Here is a 24,484-nt window from a genome sequence, read left to right as displayed (position 1 = left end):
TTCTTACTTTCCTCCATTGTGAAAACTCTCCATTTATCCTTACCCTCTGTTTCCTATCCTTCAACCAGTTAGCAATCCACTTATGTACTTGTCCCCTTATCCCAAGAATGCTAAATTTTCTTAGGAGTCTTTGATGAGGAACTTTGTTGAAAGCTTTTTGGAAGTCCAGGTATACTATATCAATGCCATCACCCTTATCCACACACTTGTTGACACTCTCAAAGAACTCCAAAATGTTTGTGAGGCAAGATTTCCCTTTGCAGAAGCCATGCTGGTTCTCTCTCATCAGGGCCTGTTGTTCTGTGTGCTTTACAATTTTATCCTTGAGGATGCTTTCCATCAATTTGCCTGGAACAGATGTTAAGCTAACCAGCCTGTAATTTCCCAGATCGCCCCTTTATCCCTTTTTGAAAATGGGTGTTACATTGGCTACTTTCCAGTCCCAGAGCCTGATTGCAGGGATAAGTTAAATATTTTAGCAAAGAGAGCGGCAATTTCACATTTGAATTCTTTGAGGGCTCTTGGATGGATGCCATCTGGCCCTGGCAATTTGCTAGTTTTCAGTTTTTCCAGATAGTTAAGAACATCATCTCTTGTCACTGCTACCTAACTCCATTCTTTAGCCTCCATCCCTGAAAAGCCTGTTTCAGTAACAGGTATATGCTCAGTATCCTCTACCCCGAAGACAGAAACAAATAACTCATTTAGCTTCTCTGTAACCTCCATATCCTCCTCAATAATCCCTTTCACTCCCACATTATCCAAAGGTCCAACCGCCTCCCAGGCAGGGTTTGTGCTTCTGATGTATTTAAAGAAGTTTTTGTTATTCCCCTTGAAGTGTTTAGCTAAATGTTCCTCAAACTCTCTTTTTGCCACCCTTATTGTCACCTTGCATTTCTTTTACCAGAGTGCTCCTTTCTGTTCTCCTCATTTGTACAGGCCTTCCAATTTTGGAAGGAAGTCTTTTTCCCTTTTATGGTTTCCTTGACAGTACCAGTTAGCCATGCTGGCATCCTCCTGGACTTAGTGGTACCTTTCTTCCTTGATACAATCTGATACAATCTAACTGCGCTTCTAGTATTGTGGTTTTGAGTAAACTCCATGCATTCTGGAGTGAAGTGACTCTCCTGATTTTCCTTTTCAGCTTTCTTTACACCATACTCCTCATTTTGGAGAAGTTTCCTCTTCTGAAATTCGAAATGTCTGTGTTAGACATCCTTGGTGATTCTCTCCCCGCATGTATGCTGAATTTGATGGCACTGTGGTCACTGCTCCCTAAAGGGTCGATGACACTGACAACCAACACGAGGTCCTGGGTGCCACTCAGAATTAAGTCCAAGGTTGCCTTCTCTCTGGTTGGTTCCAAGACCAAGGTCACTTTCTCTCTGTTGGTTCCAAGATCCACTGTTCTAGGGCAATCATTCAATGTGTCTAGAAATTTGACCTCTTTGTCATTACCTGACTGTGAATTTACCCAGTCTAGGTGTGGGTAATTGAAGTCACTCATTATTACTGCCCTGCCTCTCCTTGATGCCTCCCTGATTTCCTTCTGCAACTCCCAGCCATTGTCAGCGTTTTGATCTGGAGGTTGATAGCACGTCCCCAGTAGCACATTTCTTTTCAGGCCTTGTATTGTCACCCTGGAGGAGGACTCCAGTCTACCTAGGTTTTCTAGCTTGTTTGATACAATCCCTTCTTTAACATACAGTGCTACTCTTCCTCGAAGGTGCCCCTCCCTGTCCTTTCTATAGAGTTTATATCCAGGGATAAGAGTGTCCCACTGGTTCTCACTGTTCCACCATGTTTCTGTTATGCCCACTATATCCATTTCTGTGTTAGCAACCAAGCACTCCAGCTCACCCATCTTGGCTTGGAGGCTTCTGGCATCCTCTATAATAAAACCCTTGCTGTCCGTCCGTGGACGGACACCAAGCGTGTGTCCGTGCCTCCCTGGCCTGTTCTGCGCATGCGCGGAGCGCATGCGCAGAACAGAGCAAGGGAGACACGACCACCGGCACCCGGTGGCCATCTTGGGCGGCCAGAAGCGGCGGCCCCGAAGAAGCCGGGTGAGTGGCGCCGGGGGACACTGGCCGCCGCCGCCTTGGCCAGAGGACACGCCGCGGCGACAAGGGAGAGACCCCGGGCAGCGGAGGGCCCGGCCGGAGCCACGGGCGGCGGCAGTGGGCCTGCTGGAGCGGCGGTGGGCCCGTCGGAGCCCTGGGTGGCCGGCCCGGCCGGAGACATGGGCCGTGGTGGGTGGCGGCCGAAGAAAAGTAAAAGTAAAAAAGCCGCCGCTGCTGCCGAAGTCCCACAATCCCTCCCTCCCAACTTCCGAAACCACCTTACCCCGCCCGTGACAGTTGAGCAAAGGATGACCTAAATTGAAGAGGGAGAGAGGAGCTCGCAAGCAGTGCTTTCGCAAGCGTCCTTTCGGCCCCAAGCGCCAGTTCGGAAAGAGCCTTTGCAGAGGGAGGAGCACTGCTTGCGAGCGCCTCTCTCCCTCTTCAGTTTAGGTCATCCTTTGCTCAACTGTCACAGGCGGGGTAAGGTGGTTTCGGAAGTTGGGAGGGAGGGAGGGTGGGACTTCGGCGGCAGCGTCGTCGTCAGTATTTTAAAAAAAAAACAGTAAAGGGGAGAGGAAAAGGCTAGCGCCCGTTATTATAACGGGCTTCAAAATACTAGTTGGAATATAAGCACCTATACGCTGGATCTCTCACCTGATGTATACTATCTTTCTTTTGACTCTTTTACGAGCTGCCACAGGCTCCCGTCTGCTCTTTATGTGGTCCTGCTCTGTCCCCTTCTGTTTTATCTGAATCCTCTGCACCCTCACAGTTTAAGGGATGGCATTTGCCAAAGTGGATACTGCCCAGTTCCCATCGGCTATTCCCCAGGCATCATTTTAAAAGCTGCTCTGAAACCTTTTTGATTTTAAGCACCAGCAGTCTGGTTCCATCTTGGTTCAAGTGCAGCCCATCCCTTTTGTACAGGCCGTGTTTGCCCCAAAATGTATCCCAGTGCCTAACAAATATAAACCCCTCCTCCTGGCACCACCGTCTTATCCACGTATTGAAACACTCAGCTCTGCCTGTCTCACTGTACCTGCGTGTGGAACAGGTAGCATTTCTGAGAATGCTACCTTGGTGTTCCTGGACTTCAGTATGCTACCTATCAGCCTAAATTTGGCTTCCAGGACCTCCTGTCTACATTTCCCCACATCCTTGCTGCTGACGTGCACCACGACAGCTGTCTCCTCTCCTGCACTGCCTAAGAGTCAGCGTGGTGTAGTGGTTAGAGTGCTGGACTAGGACCGGGGAGATCCGAGTTCAAATCCCTATTGAGCCATGATACTAGCTGGGTGATTCTGGGCCAATCACTTCTCTCTCAGCCTAACCTATTTCACAGGGTTGTTGTGAGGGGAAACAAGTATGTAATACACCGCTCTTGGGTCTTTGGAGGAAGAGCGGGATATAAATGTAAGTAAATAAATAAATAATAAAATATCTAGACACTGCCTGATGTCCATAAGCTTCCCACCAGGCAGGCAAGTCACCATGCAGTCAACACACAGGTCACAAACCCATCTCTCTATTCATTTAATGATGGAATCGCCCACTACAAGGAGGCCCCCACCCCCCTAGGAGTATTCCCTGTACAAGAGGATATGGGCTCATCATCCATGGAAGGGTTCCCTTCTAAAGGAGCATTTCCCTCTTCCTCAGACAGATGTCCTCCTTGCCCGAGACCTTTATTCTCCCTGACCAGTAGAGGAGCTATGAGCCCTGAAGTGGGATGCCACTACCACATCGCTGAAGGTCTTGTCTGCATGCCTCTCTTTCTCTCTGAGCTTCTCCAGATCCGCCACCTTGGTCTCAAGGGAACAGACCTGTTTCCTGAGGGCCAGGAGCTCCTTGCACTGAGCACACACCCATGACTTCTGCTCATGGAGCAAATAGTCATCATACATGTATTGCACTCTGTGCAATACACTGGGAAGTACCCCCTCTCCTGCTGGCTTTCTAGCTTCAGAGTGGTTTTGTTAGCTGTTCACAGTATTTAGAGATAGTTTATTAGAAGGATAGGTCTCAGCTGTAATGGTTAGCTATTTAACTGCCCAAACAGGCTTTCTCAGGAATATTAGGAAGGGATTTGTACTTACCTTTTCTTCTCCACTGGGCTCCTTGTGATCATAGAGGCTTTTTCCCAGCTTCCAAGTGACACACAGGACGTGGGGCCTCCCCCAGCCCTAGCTGACTCCGCCCCATCCAGGCAGGGACAAATGAAAACACTGGAATTTGCTAGCCCTGGCATATAACACACACACAGAGAGACTAGGACTTATCCCTTAAAGAGAAACCAGCCCCTCAAAATCTCCCCTTCTCCTGTTAGTTTAAAGGGGGGAAAGGCTAGATGTTATTGATTAGAAAAGCTCTCACCCCCTGAAGCTGCTCTTGCTCTTTCCAGAGTAGGCTTCCATAATTCTGCACCAATTGCAGTTTCCGAACTACTTACAAAGGCTGCTCCACATAGAGCACATTGCAGTAGTCAAATCTGGAGGTTACCAGCAGATGTATCACTGTTCTGATGTCATTTATCTCAAATGGACACAGCTGGTGTATCAGCTCAAGCACTTCTGGCCACTGCCTGAACCTGCGATGCCAGGGAGAGATTGGGATCCAGAAGCATTCCCAGACTGCATAGCTGTTCCTTCTAGGGAAGTGTGACGCCACCCAGAACTAGCAGTTCAAAATGGTCTTCCAAGTTCCATCTTATCTGGATTCAGTCTCAGTTTATCCCACCACTGTCTCCAGAAGAGCATTTAGGGAGGTTAAACTGATTATGTTGACTTGGAGAAATTGATTTGGGTGTCATCAGCATTTTGATAGCACCCTGCACCAAATCTCCTGATGGTCTCTCCCAGCAGTTTCATGTAGATGTTAAACAACATTGGAGACAATATGTAGCCCTGAGGGACATCATATGGAGATTCAGATTTTGAAGAGCAACTGTCTCCAAGGGACACCATCTGGAATCTGCCCAAGATTTAGGAGCAGAACCACCTCAAAGCGATCTAATGCAGGCTGCTTCAGAAGAGGTCTAATAATTGCCTCCTTAAGGCAAGGAGGCAACTGGCTCTCCCTCAGAGAAGCAAAATCATTATCATTAGCAAAAACTTGCTGGTTGGTGAACTTGTTTCAAGCTCTATAACTAGAATACACTAGGAGTTTTTCATGGGCTGCCTTATGGACATTATTCAATTTCCTTGGCTAGAATGATGGCATTAGGAAAAGATGATTGTTTGTATGTATATGCTTTATTATATTTATACTATTTATTTATTTATTTATTTAACACATTTATATAATGCCCAAAATGCAAGTCTCTGGGCAGTTTACAACAAAATGAGAGATTTAGAATATTAGAGAGATTCAGCTAGGTTGCAAGTTCACATCGTGCTTTCATTATTTTATATACTTCTCTTCTGCACCGAGAATTAGGGATTGGCTCAACAAATTATTTCAAGAAGAGATAGCAGAAGATATGACACCTGATGATCTTGGATTTGGGGATTTACTTTATGTAGAAGTGCTCATGACTGAAAAGTTCATAGTTTATATATTTAATTTTTTCTAGTTTACACAGTCAGACAGGTGTTATTGACTGGTTTGTTTTATCCAGACATCGAGTCCTTCCCAAGGACCTGGGATGGCTGAATTATATTATCAATGTTGTTGCTGTTGTTATAGATATCGTCACAAAATATAGGCTGTTCCCAGTAAAGTTGCTTTTTGTAATTGTCTGGTGGTGATTTCTGTGTCCTCTGTGGTGTTGAGGTGCTCTTCAAGGTCTTTTGGAATTGCACCTAGAGTGCCAATTACCACTGGGATTATTTTGGTCTTCTGCCACAGCCTTTCAATTTCAATTTGTAGATCTTTGTATTTTGTTGTTTTTTTCTATTTCTTTTTCTTCTATTCTGCTATCCCCTGGTATTGCTATGTCGATTATTTTAACCTGTTTTTCTTTCTTCTAACTACAGTTATATCTGGTGTATTGTGTGGCAGATGTTTGTCTGTTTGTGGTCGGAAGTCCCATAATATTTTTGCATCTTCATTTTCTACCACTTTTTCAATTTTATGGTCCCACCAATTTTTGGCTACAGGTAGCTTGTATTTTTTGCAGATGTTCCAGTGTATCATCCCTGCTACCTTGTCATGCCTTTGTTTGTAGTCAGTCTGTGCGATCTTTTTGCAACAGCTGATTAGGTGGTCCACTGTTTCATCTGCTTCTTTACAAAGGCGGCACTTGCTGTTTGTTGTGGATTTTTCGACTTTTGCTCTTATTGCATTTGTTCTTAGTGTCTGTTCTTGTGCAGCCAGTATTAAACCCTCAGTTTCTTTCTTCAAGTTGCCATTCTTAAGCCATTTCCAGGTCTTGGTGATGTCTGATTTTCCACTTATATTGTGTAAATATTGACCATGCAGTGGCTTATTTTTCCACTTTTCTGCTCGGTTCTTGACTTGTTCTTTCTTGTAGGCCTGCTTTGTTTCATTGGTGTTGATTAGTTTCTCATTATTGACCATTTGAAGTGCATCTTCTTCACTGTCCTTGATATATTCTGCAAGGCCTCTTTTCTCCTCCTCTACTGTTTGATGGACTTGCAGCATTCCTCTTCCACCAGAGCTGCGAGGGAGGTATAGCCTATCTACATCGCTGCAGTGGTGCAGAGCATGATTGATGGACATGATTTTCCTGGTCTTACGATCTAGCATCTCTAGCTCTGCCTGGGTCCAGTCTATTATTCCTGCAGTGTATCTGATAACAGGTATAGCCCAGGTGTTTATGGCTTGTATAGTGTTCCCGCCATTGAGTTTGGACTTTAGGATTTTTCTAACTCTCCTGATGTATTCACTTCCCATTTTTCTTTTAACTTCAGTGTGTGCAATGTTATCAGCCTGGAGAATGCCTAAGTATTTGTAATGTTCTTTCTCTTCTAGGTTCTTGATGTTGCTTCCATTGGGCAGTTCTATTCCTTCTGTTTTTCTTATTTTCTCTCTGTTCATTATTAGTGCAGCACACTTGTCTAGTCCAAACTCCATTGCTATATCGCTACTGAATATATGGACAGTGTTTAGCAGTGATTCGATTTCTGACTGGGACTTTCCATACAACTTCAGATCGTCCATGTACAGCATATGGTTGATTTGACTTGATGTTTTAGGTGTTTGGTATCCGAGGCCTGTTTTGTTTAGTATTTGTGAAAGTGGGATCATGGCGATTACAAACAACAGAGGGGATAGTGAGTCCCCTTGAAAAATGCCTCTTCTAATGCTAACCTGTCCAAGTGTCTCGCCATTGATTAACTGTGTACTCCACATGCTCATTGCTTTTTTAAAATAAATATCTGAATGTTTTTGCTGACACCAGTTGTTTCTAAACATTTTAGTATCCATGTGTGAGGCAATGAATCAAAGGCTTTCTTGTCAATCCATGCAACATTTAGATTTGTTTTTCTTCTCTTGCAATTTTCTAAAATCATTTTGTCAATCAGCAGCTGGTCTTTTGTGCCTCTGGTGTTCGGGCAATTTCCTTTCTGTTCAACTGGAAGCTGTTTGTTAGTTAATAAGTGTTGCATCACTTCATCTGCTATTATTCCAGTTAATAATTTGAACATGGTTGGCAGGCAGGTTATCGGTCTATAATTACTTGGAACTGCACCTTTTGCTGGGTCTTTCATGATGAGATGAGTTTTCCCAGTTTAGCCATTGTTCAATATCACCTCCTTGCAAAATGTGATTGAACTGTTTTGATAGTTGTTTATGAAGGCTTGTTAGGTGTTTAAGCCAAAAGCCATGCAGTTCATCGTCACCTGGCACAGTCCAATTTTTAATTTTCTTTGCTCTTCCACTCTTCCACAATTTTCTTTGCTCTTCCACTTATTCTGGTGTTATTATTAGATCTTGCATTTGTTGGTTACATTTTTTGACCTCTTTCACCCAGCCTGCTTTTTTATTATAATCTATTGGATTGTCCCATAATTTCCCACAGAATTGCACTGTTTCTTCTTTATTTGGTGTTTCTATGTTTCTTGCAGTTTCTCCTTCTATGCTTTGGTAGAAACATCTCTGATTCAACTGGAATTGAAGATTCTGCCTGTGTTGTTTTTTATTATTATTATTATTATTATTATTATTATTATTATTATTATTATTACATTTATATCCTCCTTTTTCTCTGAGGAGCTCAGAGTGGGGCACATGATTATTTTTATCCTCACAACAACCCTGTGAGGTAAGTTAGGCTGAGAGATACATTACTGGCCCAGAGTCACTCAGTGAGTTTCATGGTTGAATGGGGATTTGAACTTGGCTCTTCCCAGTCCTAGTCCAACCCTTTAACCACTATGCTATGCTGGCTGTATAGACATAGGCCAGAATACAATAGGATTTAAGGAAACCAACCAGAAGCATATTTGTCTCTGCTGTAACTGGAAACCTTGAATAATAACTAAATGTAGGGAAGTAAACCACTAAACATATTGCTTCTGTTGCATTTTGGATTTCGCTGTGTCTGAAGTTGTCAGTTGGGTTGCATTTCATGCCAGTGAGGATTCCGTGAAATATTCACATGTGAACCAAACTTGATTTTTGTTTGCATGGGTGAATTCAAACATTATAAAGTCAGTGATGATTTGCAAAGACAGTGAAATTTAAAAATGTAGCTGCTATCTTGTATGCTTTCACACCAGCTACATGCAGGCTGCTCTCTACTCTTCTGGAGGTACCTGACTCAGGGCTTGGACCTTTAGAGTTTGCTGCATTCATTCTTTACTATCTAGAGACCTTCCAGGCCTAACCACAATAGATTCAAGCTTCCTTGCAAGGGTTTATTAAATAACTATGCCTATTCCGAACTTCAGGTAAAAGGTTAGAACCAGTGTTCCCTCTAACAGAGATTCCAAGATGTTGTTGACTACAACTCCCAGAATCCCCAAGCAAAAGCCATTGCAGCTGGGGATTCTTGAGGTTGTAGTTAACAACATCTGGGAATCCCTGTTAGAGGGAACACTGGTTAGAGCAGCTTATGGCAAGATGAACACTACAGAGACCAGCTAACACTAGCAGCATAGGAAGTGCATTGTACTGCACACAGAAATGCTGGCCAAGTTCAAACATTATGCTTGATAGCCAATCAATCAATCTTTATTACAGTAATAGACCAGCATAAAGTATAAGGGTGATTACATGTTAAAAGTGAGAGTAGATAACAAGTGATTACATATAAAAGGATACATATTCTAAAAGGACTAAAACACTAAAAATAGTAGATAATACACCAAAGGCATGAGGGCCTAAAATTTTGAGACGTAATAAAAGTCATGAAAGGCATGGGGGTTCGGGGCACATAAAAACGGATGTTAAAAGGTTAAAAGACATTAGAAGACAGAAATACATAAAAGCCTGAGTAATAAAACTGGGAAACAGCCAGATTAAAGGTTATACGCAACAGTGAAAAAGGGAGGACTGATATCCAGACTAACCTTATGGTAACCTGCCAGAATTTTCTGGCACACAACGGGGGAGAGGCAATTTTCAATTATCTCCCCTTCCCTTCGCAGAAGCCAATACCTTCCAAAACAATGTCCCTGAAAGTTGGGGACAATTGGAACAAGTTCTCAAATATGCATGCTCCTCCTCCCCTTCCCTCTTCCCCTCTTACACAGTGATTCTCGTCTTCTATTTTCTTCTAATTGAAATTACATAGTGTGCTGTGATGTCCAAATTGGGCATAGTGTGACGTTCCAAACAATGGTTTGAACAATCCATTTCAAACTGTGTTTTAGGAGGTTAATGCTAACCATCGTAGCCAAATTCAGTAGTCCAAAGTTCATAGTGAACTTTGGTTAAAACAGCCCAGAAATTGAGGAGGAGGAGGGACTTACCACACAGGAAGTCGATGAGTCTGTAATATATTGGTTTGGAGGATCATTCAAACTGAGCTAAAGAATTAGTGAGGTTTTCCCTGCTGTTGTTTTTATCTTCTTCCAGCAAGTTTTTAATCTTCAAGGTCTGCTAACAGTGGATTCCAACCTTAGAGTACCATGCTTCTCACCTGTCACCTGTTTCCCAGACTTGAAGAGGGCAGAGTAGAAAAACAAACCCAAACAATATAGAAACTCTAATTTTGCTTGTTCACAGTTCATTCTGGTTGGTCTGGAAACTCAGTGATTTTACTGCATTAAGAGTTTTCATTAATGCTACTTATGAACTGAATTTTCAATCTTTTAAAATTTCTGTTAGAATTTGGATTTGAAAAGCCGTCAGTGGTTCAAGTAAACAGATGATCAAGGGCAGGTGACGGGGGGAGAAACACTTTTCAGATACCCAAAGAGCAGTCACATAGAAGAGGGACAAAGACTTTTTCTTTGTTGCCCTGGAAGGCAGCACTGGATCTAATGAGCTTAAGTTAAAGGAGGGTAGATTTTGGTTAAATGTTAGAAGAAACTTCTTAAAGATAGGTGCAGTTTGGCAATGATCCCAGTTACCAAGGCAGGAGGTGCTCTCCCACACTGAAGGTCTTCAAGCCTGGGGATATTCTAGCTCTCTGCATTTAGTGGAGAGTGATTGTTTAAAATATATATATTCCACCTTTCACAAAAAGTTCTCAAAGTGGTTTAAAGTTGTACCCTCGAGTCAGTGTAGACTCCTGGCGACCACAGAGCCATGAGGTTTTCTTTGGTGGAATACAGGCGGGTTTACCATTGCCTCCTCCTGCACAGTGTGAGATGATGCCTTTTAGCCCCTTCCTATATCGCTGCTGCCTGTTATAAGTGTTTCCCATAGTCTGGGAAACATACCAGTGGGGATTCAAACCAGCAACTTCTTGCTCTCTAGTCAAGTCATTTCCCCACGCCATTAGGTAGCTTCATACACAGTAAAATGTGTGAAACTATGGTTTCCTGTCCCGAAGGGGCTTACAAAAAAAGTGAGAGAGAAAAACATCAGCAAGACATTATGCTGGGATGAATAAGAGACAGTTGCCCTTCCCCTGCTAAATATAAGAGAACCATCACCAAGTAGGTGACTCTTGACCAAGTTAACAGGGTTGGTCTAGATCAGGGGTTCTCAACTTTGGGTCCCCAGATGTTGGACTTCAGTTCCCATAATCCCCATCCAAAGGCCTTTGGGGCTGGGGATTATGGGAGTTGAACATCTGAACTTCAGATCCAGATCTCAACATCAAGGTTGAAAATCTCTGGTCTAGATGGCATACAAAGTCCCTTCAGTTCTGATTCTATTATGGTTTGGAGTGAGGGGAAAGGGCTGTCTGATTTTCTGTTCCAGTTTGGTTTGACTCCTTGTATACATTTTTGGCTGCTAATGACCTTTATAGGCAACTTAATTGTGCATCAAATGATGCTAGAGATAAAGAATGTTTTCACATGATAAAACAAAGCACTGATATAGTCTGCAGGGGGAGATTAGCTCATATTCTCATAGAGTGGCCCTTAGAAGTGTACTAATTTGCTTTGGAGAATCCCTGCTTGGTTTTGCTTGCTTATAAGTCACGGAAGTAGTTGTTCTACTGGACAGGATCAAATAAGCTTCAGTTCAGAAGAAAAAACAAATATTGTGGTTTTAAGAAGTTTTTATTTCTTTGGAGAAAATTTTCAAAACACTTAATTCATTGGTTGAAATATGTTCTCTTGCCTATTGGTGTATCACATGTACAGGTGAAACTCGGAAAATTAGAATATTGTGCAAAAGTCCATTAATTTCAGTAATGCAAATTAAAAGGTGAAACTGATATATGAGACAGACACATTACATGCAAAGCGAGATAAGTCAAGCCTTAATTTGTTATAATTGTGATGATCATGGCGTACAGCTCATGAAAACCCCAAATCCACAATCTCAGAAAATTAGAATATTACATGGAACCAAGAAGACAAGGATTGAAGAATAGAACAATATCGGACCTCTGAAAAGTATAAGCATGCATATGTATTCAGTACTTGGTTTTGGCCCTTTTTGCAGCAATTACTGCCTCAGTGCAGCGTGGCATGGATGCTATCAGCCTGTGGCACTGATGAAGTATTATGGGAGACCAGGATGCTTCATTAGCGGCCTTCAGCAATTCTGCATTGTTTGGTCTCATGTCTCTCATCCTTCTCTTGGCAATGCCCCATAGATTCTCTATGGGGTCAGGTCAGGCGAGTTTGCTGGCCAATCAAGCACAGTACACTGTATACTTTTCAGAGGTCCGATATTGTTCTATTCTTCAATCCTTGTCTTCTTGGTTCCATGTAATATTCTAATCTTCTAAGATTGTGGATTTGGGGTTTTCATGAGCTGTACGCCATGATCATCACAATTATAACAAATTAAGGCTTGACTTATCTCGCTTTGCATGTAATGCGTCTGTCTCATATATCAGTTTCACCTTTTAATTTGCATTACTGAAATTAATGGACTTTTGCACGATATTCTAATTTTCCGAGTTTCACCTGTATTTGAGATCTGGGTTCCATTGCCTACATTAGTGTCCATTTTCTATGATGTGCTTATTTGTAAAATGAAAGTAATACCAAGACATTGATAAAGAGAGAGGGGGGTGTTTTTTAAAAAAACTAAAATGTGCATATGTTGTTAGAAATGATACATGAGTTCTTTGGCTCACATTTTAATATTTACATATACCTAAACAGGTTAGCATTCACCTTATTGATGTCACCTTAGTCACAAAAATATATTTCATAAAGATCTAATTACTTTGCTGCTAGTAGCAGCCAAGATAGAGGTAGCTAAACAATGGAAATCCTCAAAGGGTCAATCCATTGGAAATTGGTTTTATAGGATCTGAAAGATTGCATTATCTGAAAAGCTAACATATCAAATAAGGTTAACTACAAGAGAAACAAAACAAGGGATTTGGGGGGAAATACAGTATCCATTTATTGAATATGTCCATAATGGATGGTCAGTTTGCAACCCTCCATCCACACAAATCAAATTTTGGAATGATGTTTGTTCTTGAATTTTGTTTTCATTTGTCTCCGATCAAGTTGTACCTGCATGCTCAATAACCAACAATCTCTTCTTAACACTGAACTTGCGTGTAATCAAATGGCTCACGTTTTCTGGCTTATATTTGGGGTCTCTTATGTTGTTGCACAGTTTTTGTATTTGTTGAAAATAAGAAAAACATTTGCGGGGGTGTCTATGTCTTTATGCGTTCATGCGCACGCGCACACACATTCGCACTGATGTCACCTTGAAACCAAGTTTAACTCACTACTAAACAGTAGGAAGATTGAATCTGTGTTTATATTCTTTATTATTTAACTTACAGGTCACAGATCAAAAAACCAAAGGTAAGAGTATTATACTTTTTTCTTGTTATAGTGTTTTCTGTCCTTGAGCAGGCCTTTCTTTTTTCTTTGTATCCTCTACTCTTACCAGAGAAAAGATGATTCACTGCTTTTAATATGAGAGAGTACTATATAACCAGAGCATGGAACAAAAATATAACCACAAACAAATCAAATATGTTGCCTTAGCCAGTCCTCAATGTCTGGAAAGGAAGAGATTTTTGACTGAGGATCTTGGCAGATAACATGCTGCATTCCTTATATCGGATGCAACTCGTTTGGCCCAGAATGCCATTGTACTAGTTGTGGCCTAAACTTTTCATTCAGTAATGCAGTCATATCTTGATATAGATATAAGGGTTCGTGCTGCATGGCTGTCTGCTTTGGAAGACTAGGAATGAACTGGACCTGTTTACTTGCTGTCAGATGATAGTTCTGCTTGAACAGAATGAAAAAATGAGAGAAATTGGTTCAAAACATATTCCAGCGTTTGGTGCAGTATGACTTAGCAAATACCATGCCATAAAACTGCTGATCTGCATATTTAATTCAGGTCTGCCGTAGTAAAGTACCCATACACACACTTGTACTCTCTCACCTTCATTTAGGCGTTGCACTTTCTCTTCTGCACCATTACTGCATTTGAAAGTTCATTTGTGTTTAAGTTGTGTGTGTTCACTTAATGGCAGTTTAAGTAAACTTTGTAAATTATTATTATTATTATTATTATTATTACTACATTTATATCCCATTCTTCCTCCAAGGAGCCCAGAGTGGTGTGCTGCATACTTGAGTTTCTCTTTCACAACAACCCTGTGAAGTAGGTTAGGCTGAGAGAGAAGTGACTGGCCCAAAGTCACCCAGCTAGTTTCATGGCTGAATGGGGATTTGAACTCGGGTCTCCCTGGTCCTAGTCCAGCACTCTAACCACTACACCGCACTGGCTCTCACTATCCTTGGACTATCCTTGAAAGTTCCAGAATAAAAGCTAAGAATGGTTTGATCTCTTGAATATCATTCATATATACATGGTCCACAGATGTTGGTTCTGCTAGTAGCTGGCCATTAATCTGTCCATGTCAGTCATAGGAACATAGGAAACTGCCATATACCGAGTCAGACCATTGGTCTGTCTAGCTCAGTATTGTCTTCACAGACTGGCAGAGGCTTCTCTAAGGTTGCAGGCAGGAATCTCTTTCAGCCCTATCTTGGGGAAGCCAGGGAGGGAACTCGAAACCTTCTGCTCTTCCCAGAGCAGCTTCATCCCCTGAGGGGAATATCTTGCAGTGCTCACACTTCAAGTCTCCCATTCATATGCAACCAGGGCAGACCCTACTTAGTTATGGAGACAAGCCATGCTTGCTACCACAAGACCAGCTCTCTCTCTCTGGTCCTCACCCCAGAGTCCCCTGGCACATATTCAGAATTTGACTGGGGCTTGGAGGGTTAGGGTTGTCTGCTTCAGGTTTTGAATTTACAAAAGGAGTGCAAGTATCTCTAAGCATTCTAATTCTTGATGTTTCATGTTTAGTTGCTTTCCCTAAAATTCCAGTTATGGAATTTGTACTTTTGTCTAGTGTAGTCAATGAGCTGATGCTGAAACAACATGAGCCTTTTACTAAGGCCTCAGGTATTTTTCCTGGGTACTCTAAAAGCCTTTTTAGACATCATCATCTTGCATATTACTGTCCAGTGCAGTTCTCTGTTATCTTGTATGCTCTTTTGTTATCTTGCAGGAATATCTCCTCTTTCAGCATACAGAGAAAATCTCTATATTCTCCCTAAAGACCTGGTGGCAGGTGTTAGGGGAGATGTGAGCACGTCCATGTATGTGCATGTGTTCACACCCCTCTCTTATATTTCTGTCTTGACTATGCCACTTGCTTTCCACTGTAATAGTCTGACAGAGAATAGGAGTAGTCTATAGCCAATTAACTGATTGGTGCAGGTAGTTCAGAGTGGTGGTCATAGTCTATAATTTCAGAAGTTTTTATTTTTCTATGAGTTTTTCCTGAAGGAAATATAGGGACACTCAGGATTATATATCATTGTGTTCAAGATGGCAAAGATTTTATCTTTGTTAAGGTATGTAGACATTTTGTTGTGCTTTTCTTTATGTTTCTAATATACTTGATGCTAAAAATGGTTTTTGATAATAGATTGTCATTAATGTAATTTTATCACATAGTCATTGGATTCCATATGCAGAACAATTCGCACCTATTCTACATTCTTTGTTTTAGTGCCCGAAGCGACGAAACCAAGTTTAAGCCAACCAGTGACCGCCAGCCCAATTGGCAGCTCTCCATCGCCACCAGTCAATGGTGGCAACAATGCCAAAAGGGTGGCAGTGCCGAACGGTCAACCGCCAAGCGCCGCCCGCTACATGCCTCGGGAGGTGCCGCCGCGATTCCGTTGCCAGCAGGACCACAAAGTGTTACTGAAACGTGGGCAGCCCCCTCCGCCATCCTGTATGCTCCTTGGGAGTGGAGTAGGGCCGCCTCCTTCTCCAGCACCTGGAGCAAATCCAAACAACGCACAACCAGTAACAGGAGTGCTGCTGCCGTGTGACAGTGGGACTGCAACAGGTATGAAAGCTTTAGCTGCAAGCAAAACATGCAAGTTTTTATGACAAAATGGATATCAGGGTTTTTTTAATTGTTCTGCTTCACTATTCTAATTAAAGGTAGAAACAAATTTTATAGGATGTTGAATAATTCTGTGGGGAAATGCTCAAGGGGCTGGCCATTTCTCCAGCTTGAGAATTGAAACCTAGGAAGGTGAGGATTAGAGAGAGACCAACTTCTTAAATACATTAAGTACCTGGTAGCAGAATGGTAGCCAGTTATTCCAGAGGGCTCCTGAACTAAATTGCAAGAAAATACTTTAATATTGGCTCAGGAGATCTAGATCAAGAGTTCTCAGTATGTGAACTGGACTTTCTTAGCCACTGCTCCCCCCTCTCCCATTCTGCATATGGGTACACTTGATAGATCAATTTGAGGTGCCAGGTATGACCTTTATTCTATCTAGAATTCACAGGAACATATTTTGATATGATTGGGGAAGGGGTGGACTATGAAGCTAGCTCCTGATTAGTGTTCTCTCTCATTTTTTTCATCTCTGTGTGTAGTTTTGTTCTGGGCAGCAGTATCAAGGCAGTGTGTGCGCATGTGCAGTCATAGTGGGGCCTTCCTGATTCAACCTGAATGGGATCTAAAATTAACTGAGCAGACATCAAAAGATTTGTGGGTGTACACACACGTGCATGCCTTAGTGGGGACACTGCTCCTGATGCATGCTGTGCGTCTCTATTATGCCTCAACTGCAGTTCAAATGCAACACTTCTTCCTGTAAGAGTGAATGGCAGCTTACCGTTTACATGGGACAGAGTAAAAGGGTATATTTAATAGTTTTGGGATGGATCTAAATCTGCTTTCTTCTACTGTTGGATCTAGTTTCTTGGGTGGGGCGGGGGAGGTTCCCTCTACTGAAAGTCATTAAGCTAAGAATGTATGCATACTTGTTTGTGTGTTTGTATCACACTTTGTCTCATAGGCTCAGAGCACTTTTGGTGTCCACCCCATAGCCATCCACAAGGGCCTCGCAGTCTATACCGATGACCAGTGTTCCTTCTAACAGGGATTCCCAGATATTGTTGACTACAACTCCCATAATCCTCAGCCAAAGGCCATTGCATCTGGGAATGCTGGGAGTTGTAGTCAAAAACATCTGGGAATCCCTGTTACAGGGAACACTGCCAATGAACCCATTGTTGGGGGTAACATCATCATCATCACCACCACCACCACCACCACCACCATCATCATCATCATCATCATATAACATGCAGTTTAACTGTGTCCTGTTCAACATATTGTGTCCCACAGAACTCAGTGGGGACTGTTGAGAACACAGCACATTGCTTACGATGTAGTCCCACTCAGAATTTTGATTTCTTGCTCACGTTGGAATGTAACAAGAGAAAGAACCTGGGAACTTAACCTAATATATTTTTATATATATACCTAATATATATTTCCTGACACTGGCATAGTTCATTATAGAGGGGGGGCGGGTGGCAGGAATCTTGCAGTTCTGTATTGTTCATGAGAAATGTATGTATTCACCTATGATAGACCATCTCATTTATATTTGTGATGAGTTTCTTCTAAGTATTAATCCCTTCTGGGATCATGCTAATCGATGTTTCCAAGACAACACTGTATGTTTTGAATGGGAGCCAGCTGAGGATAGAAGAATCTATGCAAATCTGTAGTGGCCAACTAATTACGTTCTTGCTATATGGGCAGAAAGTAGTTGCTGTATGACACAAGTGTTTGCTGTTGTATAGATTTCCAGAACAAATCGTGATCAAGCCTTGACATCATCTTTTTTTTTTTTTAAATTATCACCTTTGCTATCTTAGGCGTAACGATCCTTACCTGGAAAATTGATTATGCTTTAGTTGTAGAAGAGAATGTATCCTGCAATAAATAGGCACTACAAGCATAAATTGATATCACAGGTTATTGTTGCGAACTTATATCTCAAACACATTTTAGATACTTTTGCTATGCTAATGTTTCTAGAAGAAGAATAAGATTGTGATTTGGTTATGGGCATATTGTTCTGTAAGAACATAAGAACAGTTCTGATTGATCTAGTACAGCATCCTGTTTTGCATAATGGCCCACCAGATGCTTCTGGGAAGCCCATAGGCAAAAGCTGAAGGCATGCCCTCTCTCCTGTTACTTCCCTGCAACTGGTATTTAGAGGCTTCTTTGATGTGGTCTCTGTGCTTTATATGAATGGGCTTTGCGCCTGTGCAGAGACCTCGTCAGAGTTTCTTTGAGCTCAAATTCTTTCCAGCTTAAACGGGCGGTGGCCCCTCCCCTATGGTGATGTGTGCATGTCCTTGTGATTCCCACCTCAGTCTTTCTTCGTCCGACAGACTAGCTTTGTTCTCAGTTGCTCTGAGCTCCTGCAAAATCGAAAGTGCCTCTTATTCTCTCCTGAACTTTTCCCCCTACTATCTTTACTTAAGTTTGTTGTCTTCTCTCTTTCCATTAGCGTTTTTCTTTATATCGCGGCCCCCTCCCCCCTTCTTTTCTTTCGGCCGTGTGGGGGGACGTGCTTTATTTTTCAGCTTCTCCACTTTGCTTATGGTCAGCAAGGTCACTTTTAAGTGCTGTGTCTGTTGTAGGGCTAAACTCCCCCTCTATGGACAGGCACAGTCATTGCATTTACTGCCTCAGCGAGGCACACAATGTACAGGCCTGCTTCTTTTGTGCAAATTTTTTCAAACAGGCCCACAAAAACTGGCCTTTGCGCCTTTGCACTTGGCTGTGGGAGCAGTCCCTGGAATCTTCACATTCGGTGTCTTTACCAGCCACAGTGCAAGCTGGCTTGGTAGATATGGTGATGCCCTCAGGTTTGCACCCACTACTGAATCTACCAAAGAGCCTATGGCTGAAGCTATCCCACCTTTGGGATCGAACAGCTTGGTGCTGGCCACCACCACTACTCAGAAAACTTCAGACTCCTCGGGTTCGAATACCTTAGCTACTAAAAAGAAAAAACTACGACTTCTGGGCGACATTCCTATAACCCATACAATTGCACAATCTGCAGAAACACAAACCTGGATCCATTATGGCCACTTCTCAGTCTGCTCCAAAGAAGATGCAGAAAATATCAGATTTGAGCTTGGACCACAAATCCAAACACCAGGCAGAGTCGCCAACCTCAGTCCACTAAAGAGTCGCCAACCTCAGTCCACACTATTTTGACCAAGACGATGGTCACCTCAGTCCTGACACTGAGGACCCCCTCAAATTCGATGAAGAGCCTCCGCTCGAATTTGAAGAAGGGCAATATGATTTGGAAGACCAGTCATTAGGGGATGAGCAAAATTACCCCCTCTGAAGCAGGGGTAATAACGAGCAAGAAGATCCTTTGGATCCTAATAAACTCCCTCTAGAACAACCTTAGAAGGAGTTACGGCCTCCAACCTGGAGGATTTCAGATCTGAACTTGAGGAAGTCTGCCCCAGGCCTGACCAGAGGGCTGATGGCCATCCTAGACTTTTTTTCCAAACTGGCCTCCTACCCAACAATCAAAATACATTGAACAGTATTGTGAAAACTGGGACAAGAGACCAGCATACAGGGCATATCACTATTTTGACCCATGCACTGCACAACCTCCCTCTAGACAACTCACTTATAGGAAATCAACCTCCTGATTTCATTCCTAGCTGGACCAGTGAGATCCTCATAGACTAGCTAGAGACAGGTCTCCCTTACAGGAGCCTACCAGACCTCCCATTCGATCAAGCCAAAGTTTGACCTCTAGGACTACCTACCGTCAACAGCAACCTAGGGACACACACACGCACACACACACACCCCGGGCTCCAAGCAGCCTCCGGAGCATTCATTAGACATTCAACCGGTTACCACCGGTTCGTTTAGAGGTGGGCCTTCTCTGTAGCTGTTCCTGGGCTGTGGAATGCACTCCCGGCAGAAATTCGTAATCGTAATTCTTTACTGTCCTTCAAGAGAGCCTTTAAAACCCATCTGTTTGGCCTGGCCTTTCAGGGTTTTTAATTAGTTTTGATTGTCTTAATGTTAACCTGGTTTTCAGGGTTTTAATTGTTTTTTAAAATGTTTTTAAATTGGTGTTTATATTTGTATTTCTGTTTTAATTGTTTTTAATGATTTTTGTTTTTTAATTGTTAACCACCCTGAGCCAACTCGGAAGGGCGGTATAAAAATCAAATAAACAAACAAACAGGAAGGAAATGCCTTGGGAGAAGAGTCTGGCAGTCCTTATGTGGACAACCAATCTGTTCTTTCAGACCCAGCCTCACCAGGCTCATCCCCTCAGGACTCTTTCACATACCCTAAGCCAGGCTCCCCATCAGAGGACCATAGGCAATATGGAGACCACCTATCTCACATGGCAACAAGTCTGACCCAAATCCACTCTTTTACCTCATTGAGGCAGACACACGTGCTCCTGCTCCATTACCTATGAACGCTTCCCTAATGGACATTGCCAAAACATGCTAGAAAAAACCTTCATCTCTCTCTCAACCTACCAAGAGATAAGAGGCCTTCTACAAAGTCTACACAGAAGAAGAGGAGGCAGGGAAATTCCTGCAGCAGTGCTTGACCCCTAATTCAGTCATGGTTGAGTCTTCACTCTCCAAATACAGATCCCGCTTGACTTCCACTCCACCAGACAAGGAAGGGAAGAAATTGGACACCTTCAGGAGGCACCTGTATTCTGTGTCAGCACTCCATCTTAAAGTGGCCAACTACCAGGCCTGTAATGCCAAGTACAATCACTTCCTTTGGGAACGTGTAGCCCCCTTTTTGGACTACTTTCCACAAGACAAGAACCTGCAAAGATTTTCCTCCGGGAAGCTGCACAGCAAGTAAAACAAGAACTCTACTCTGCCAGACGCTCCACAGAATGTGCCTCCTAAGTTAGAGCCATCTCAGTCGCCCTTAGAAGCTATGCCTGGCTATGCTCCTCAGGCTTAGCCTATGATGCCCATTCCCACATAGAAGACCTGCCATTTGACAGAATTGCGCTCTTTGGAGAAAAGACAGATGAGACCTTACAAAAAAATCCAACGACTTTGCAATACAGCACAGTCCATGAGTTACCAGACTTCTTCTCTAAAACCATACAAACCAAACAGATGGAACCGTAATCAGCCGACCCACCCAGCTCCCCAACCCTCATCAAGAGGACTGGTCCTTTCAATCCACTCAATACCAAACTTACAACAAGCAGCCCACATTCCCCCAACGTCCACAGCCTTCTAAGTCTAGGCCTTCCTCCACCTTCCCAAAGAAACAATTACTCCTTTCCCGCGCCCAGATAGGGAACCCGCTTATCACCTTTTTTCCAGTCCTGGGAAAACTTTACATCAGTTTCATGAGTCCTCACTATTATAAGAGTTGGCTACACACTGGAATTTTCTACTATACCCCCCCCCCACAACCTACCCGTTGCTACTAGAGCCTTGCCCGCCCTATTGTCGAAGGTGAGCTTGCTACTCAACAAACAAGCTAGCAATAGAACTAGTCCATAACCCCACTTCCCAAGGGTTCAACTGTCAATACTTCACTGTTCCCAGATTGGACGGAGGCTTCCATCCCATCCTCAACTTACGCCTTCTCAGCCACTCCATCGCCTACGAATGGTTCCAAATGATTACCATCCCCACCATGCTGACTCTTCTACATGTGGTTCGTATCCCTAGATCTCAAGAATGTGTATTACCATCTCACCATCCGACCGCAAAATAGATGGTTCTGCCAATTCACCATAGGGAACCACACTTGCCAATTCAAATCTCTGCCCTTTGGCCTCGCCTCCGCCCCTCAGGTCTTTATTAAATGTATGGCCCCAGTCGTAGCGTTCTTGCAACAACAAGAAATCCAACTCTTTCTAAGACTGGCTCCTGGTGGCAGAAATGCCTCAGATAGTGCTAGAAGCACTAGACACCACAATTCACTTGTTGAACGTGTTAGGCCTACAGATCAGCTATGAAAAATCCAAACTTCAGCCCACAAAATGGATAGAATTCCTGGGCCTCTTATTCCACTCTGTACACTCAAACATTTACCTACTGTTACCATTTACCATAGGATCCAGGCTATTTCCTCCCTAGCCTGCCCAGTCGCTCACAATCCACACCACTGCGCCCTTACCGTCCAAACACTTCTGGGATACATGGCCTCAACAACCCATGCTCTCCCCCATGCCAGCCTCTGCTCTTGGATCCTACAACACTGGTTCCTATGCCGTTTCCATCCACAATTGGATGCCTAGTCGCGTTGGCTACGCCTTCCATCAATAGGCATTCAGTGCTCTGGTGGACCCACCCACAAAATTTCACAATGAGAGCACCTTTCCATCCAACATCATGCCACACCCTTACCACAGATGCCTCCACCACCGGCTGGGGGTCTCACATAAACGACCTCCACCTCCAAGGTACTTGGTCCATGAAAGAAAAAAAACTACCATTTAAATTTCCTCAAACTACTGGCTTTCTTCAAAGCCCTAAAAGGATTTCTGCCACTTCAAGCCAACTCCGTGGTCACAATTCAGACAGACAACACCACGGCCAAAGCCTACCTCATCTTCCAAGGGGGCACCTCTTCGCCAGCACTTCTATATCTGGCCATCGAAATCTAGCAGTGGTGCATCCTACACTCTATCACCCCCATAGTGATGCATATTCAAGGAACTGCCAACGTACAGGCAGACACTCTCAGCAGGGCAGGCACAGACTCCCACAAGTGGCAACTAGACCACTAGATGGTTTGCTCCCTCTTCAACCATTGGTTTGTCCCAGACATAGATCCCTTTGCCTCTCAGGTCAACGCCTAGTGCAGACACTACTACTGCAGGGCTGGGAAAGGCCACCACTCCCTAGGGGACACCTTTGCTATTCCCTGGACCAGTCTATGGGCACACCTATTCCCTCCAATATCTCTACTTCCACTAATTCTTCTGAAAATCGACCAGGAGTGACCGACCTGCATCCTGATTACCCCTTGGTGGCCCAGACGTCCCTGCTTCCCTTGGCTCCTACATCTCTCACAGGGCATATATCTCCATCTCCCAATCCTTCCTAACCTTCTCACACAGCACTCTGGCCACCTACAGCATTCAGACATCCACAGGTTACATCTCACAGTGTGGATGATCCATCCAGACCCTCCAGCAAGTCCTCTCTATGACCAGAGAGGGCGATAAAACGATAAAACAACGATAAAATTGTACCTGGTCGAGTGGACATGTTTCCTTCACTTCCTTAACACAAGGGATGTATCCCCCCCCCAAAGTCTCCCTCATTGACATTTGTTTTTACCTCCTTTTCTTGAAGAAACAAGGGCTAAAATAGTCATCCTTAAGAGTCCACCTAGCGGCCATTGTGGCTCACTCCCCACCGGGCTCTCTGGCCTGGTTTAGAGACCCTACAATCAAGCCTTTTCTTAAAGGGCTGTCTCACTTTTATCCAGATACACCTATTATGACTCCTACTTGGGATCTCTCCTTGGTTTTATCTTTTCTCATGGGCCCTCCCTTCGAATTGATGGCCTCTGTGCCCATAGTCATCTTGTCACTTAAGGTGGCTTTCCTTGTCGCCATCACCTCAGTCTGACGCGTCACTGAGCTTTGAGTCCTCAGAGTGGATACTCCCTACCTCATTTTTCCCAAGGATAAAGTTGTAATAAAGCCTGATATATCCTTCCTGCCTAAAATAGTCTCCTTTTTTCTTGGGATGTGCACAAAACCGGTTTGCCCGGTTTGAATTCGAACCAGGAGGGGGAGGATCGGTTTTGATTTTGCTCAAACCTCACCCTGGTTCAAGTTCAAATTCGAACTTGTTTGAACCTCCAAAAGTGGGTGGGGTGGTAGCTGGCACCCATGGGTACCTACCACCCAAACCCCAAAGCAATCAGACATTCGTACGATTTTTAATGAATTTTTGAAATGTATTTTTTCCCCTCATAGGGTATAATGGGACTCTAACCAGCCCATTATTCCCTATTGTGGAGCACCCATGGGTGCCAACAACCACCCAAAGCAATCGGACACTCCCAATTATTTTTCTCATAGGGTATAATGGGACCTGAACCAGCCCATTACCCCTATTGTGGAGCACCTAGGGGCATAAAAGTCGGGTGGGTGGTAGGCACTCAGGGGTGTCTACCACCACAAAACCCCAAGGCAATCGGACACTCCTCCGATTATTGGTGAATTTTTAAAGTATTTTTGAGTTGCTCATAGGGAATAATGAGAATTGCAGCAAATGTATAGCTTCACATCAGGGGGAAAGGGGTGTCCTAGAGCAGAGTGTGGAGGGTGGTAGTTCCCAAGGTGGGCAAGGAAGCTATCAGAATTATTTGAAAGGAATTGGGCAAAAGACTGATTTTAAAGTGAATTTGGGAGTTTATGTGTCTTTAAGGTTTTTCTCCACAAAGAAGCATGGAGGTGTCAGCAAATGTATAACTTCACGTCAGGGGCAAAGGAGTGGCCTAGAGCAGAGTGTGGTGGGTGGTAGTGCCGAAGGGGGGCAAG

General features: G+C 43.5%; 1 protein-coding gene and 1 long non-coding RNA gene across 11 annotated transcripts in view; one reads left to right on the top strand and one right to left on the bottom strand.

Annotated features, from left to right (window-relative positions):
• TNRC6B (trinucleotide repeat containing adaptor 6B) overlaps positions 1-24,484 on the top strand; it is a 220,677-nt gene that overhangs the window by 124,473 nt on the left and 71,720 nt on the right. For all 8 annotated transcript variants that reach the window (XM_053256273.1, XM_053256276.1, XM_053256272.1 and 5 more), the window contains 2 exons: positions 13,351-13,372; positions 15,613-15,957. In XM_053256273.1, coding sequence (XP_053112248.1) covers positions 13,351-13,372; positions 15,613-15,957 — 367 coding nt within the window. The remainder of the gene's footprint in view (positions 1-13,350; positions 13,373-15,612; positions 15,958-24,484) is intronic.
• The window catches only part of LOC128327478 (uncharacterized), a 94,768-nt gene continuing 83,211 nt past the window's right edge, over positions 12,928-24,484 (bottom strand). For 2 of the 3 annotated variants that reach the window (XR_008308626.1, XR_008308627.1), the window contains exons 5-6: positions 17,815-17,872; positions 12,928-13,804 (exon numbers count right to left, since the gene is read on the bottom strand). This is a non-coding gene — a long non-coding RNA (uncharacterized LOC128327478). The remainder of the gene's footprint in view (positions 13,805-17,814; positions 17,873-24,484) is intronic. The other variant, XR_008308628.1, reaches the window with a different exon arrangement.

The sequence above is a fragment of the Hemicordylus capensis genome, chromosome 5, assembly GCF_027244095.1.
Source record: "Hemicordylus capensis ecotype Gifberg chromosome 5, rHemCap1.1.pri, whole genome shotgun sequence".
Classification (NCBI taxonomy): domain Eukaryota; kingdom Metazoa; phylum Chordata; class Lepidosauria; order Squamata; family Cordylidae; genus Hemicordylus; species Hemicordylus capensis.
The sequence above is the reverse complement of the archived record's forward strand: the minus strand, read 5'-3'. Positions and strand labels throughout refer to the sequence as shown.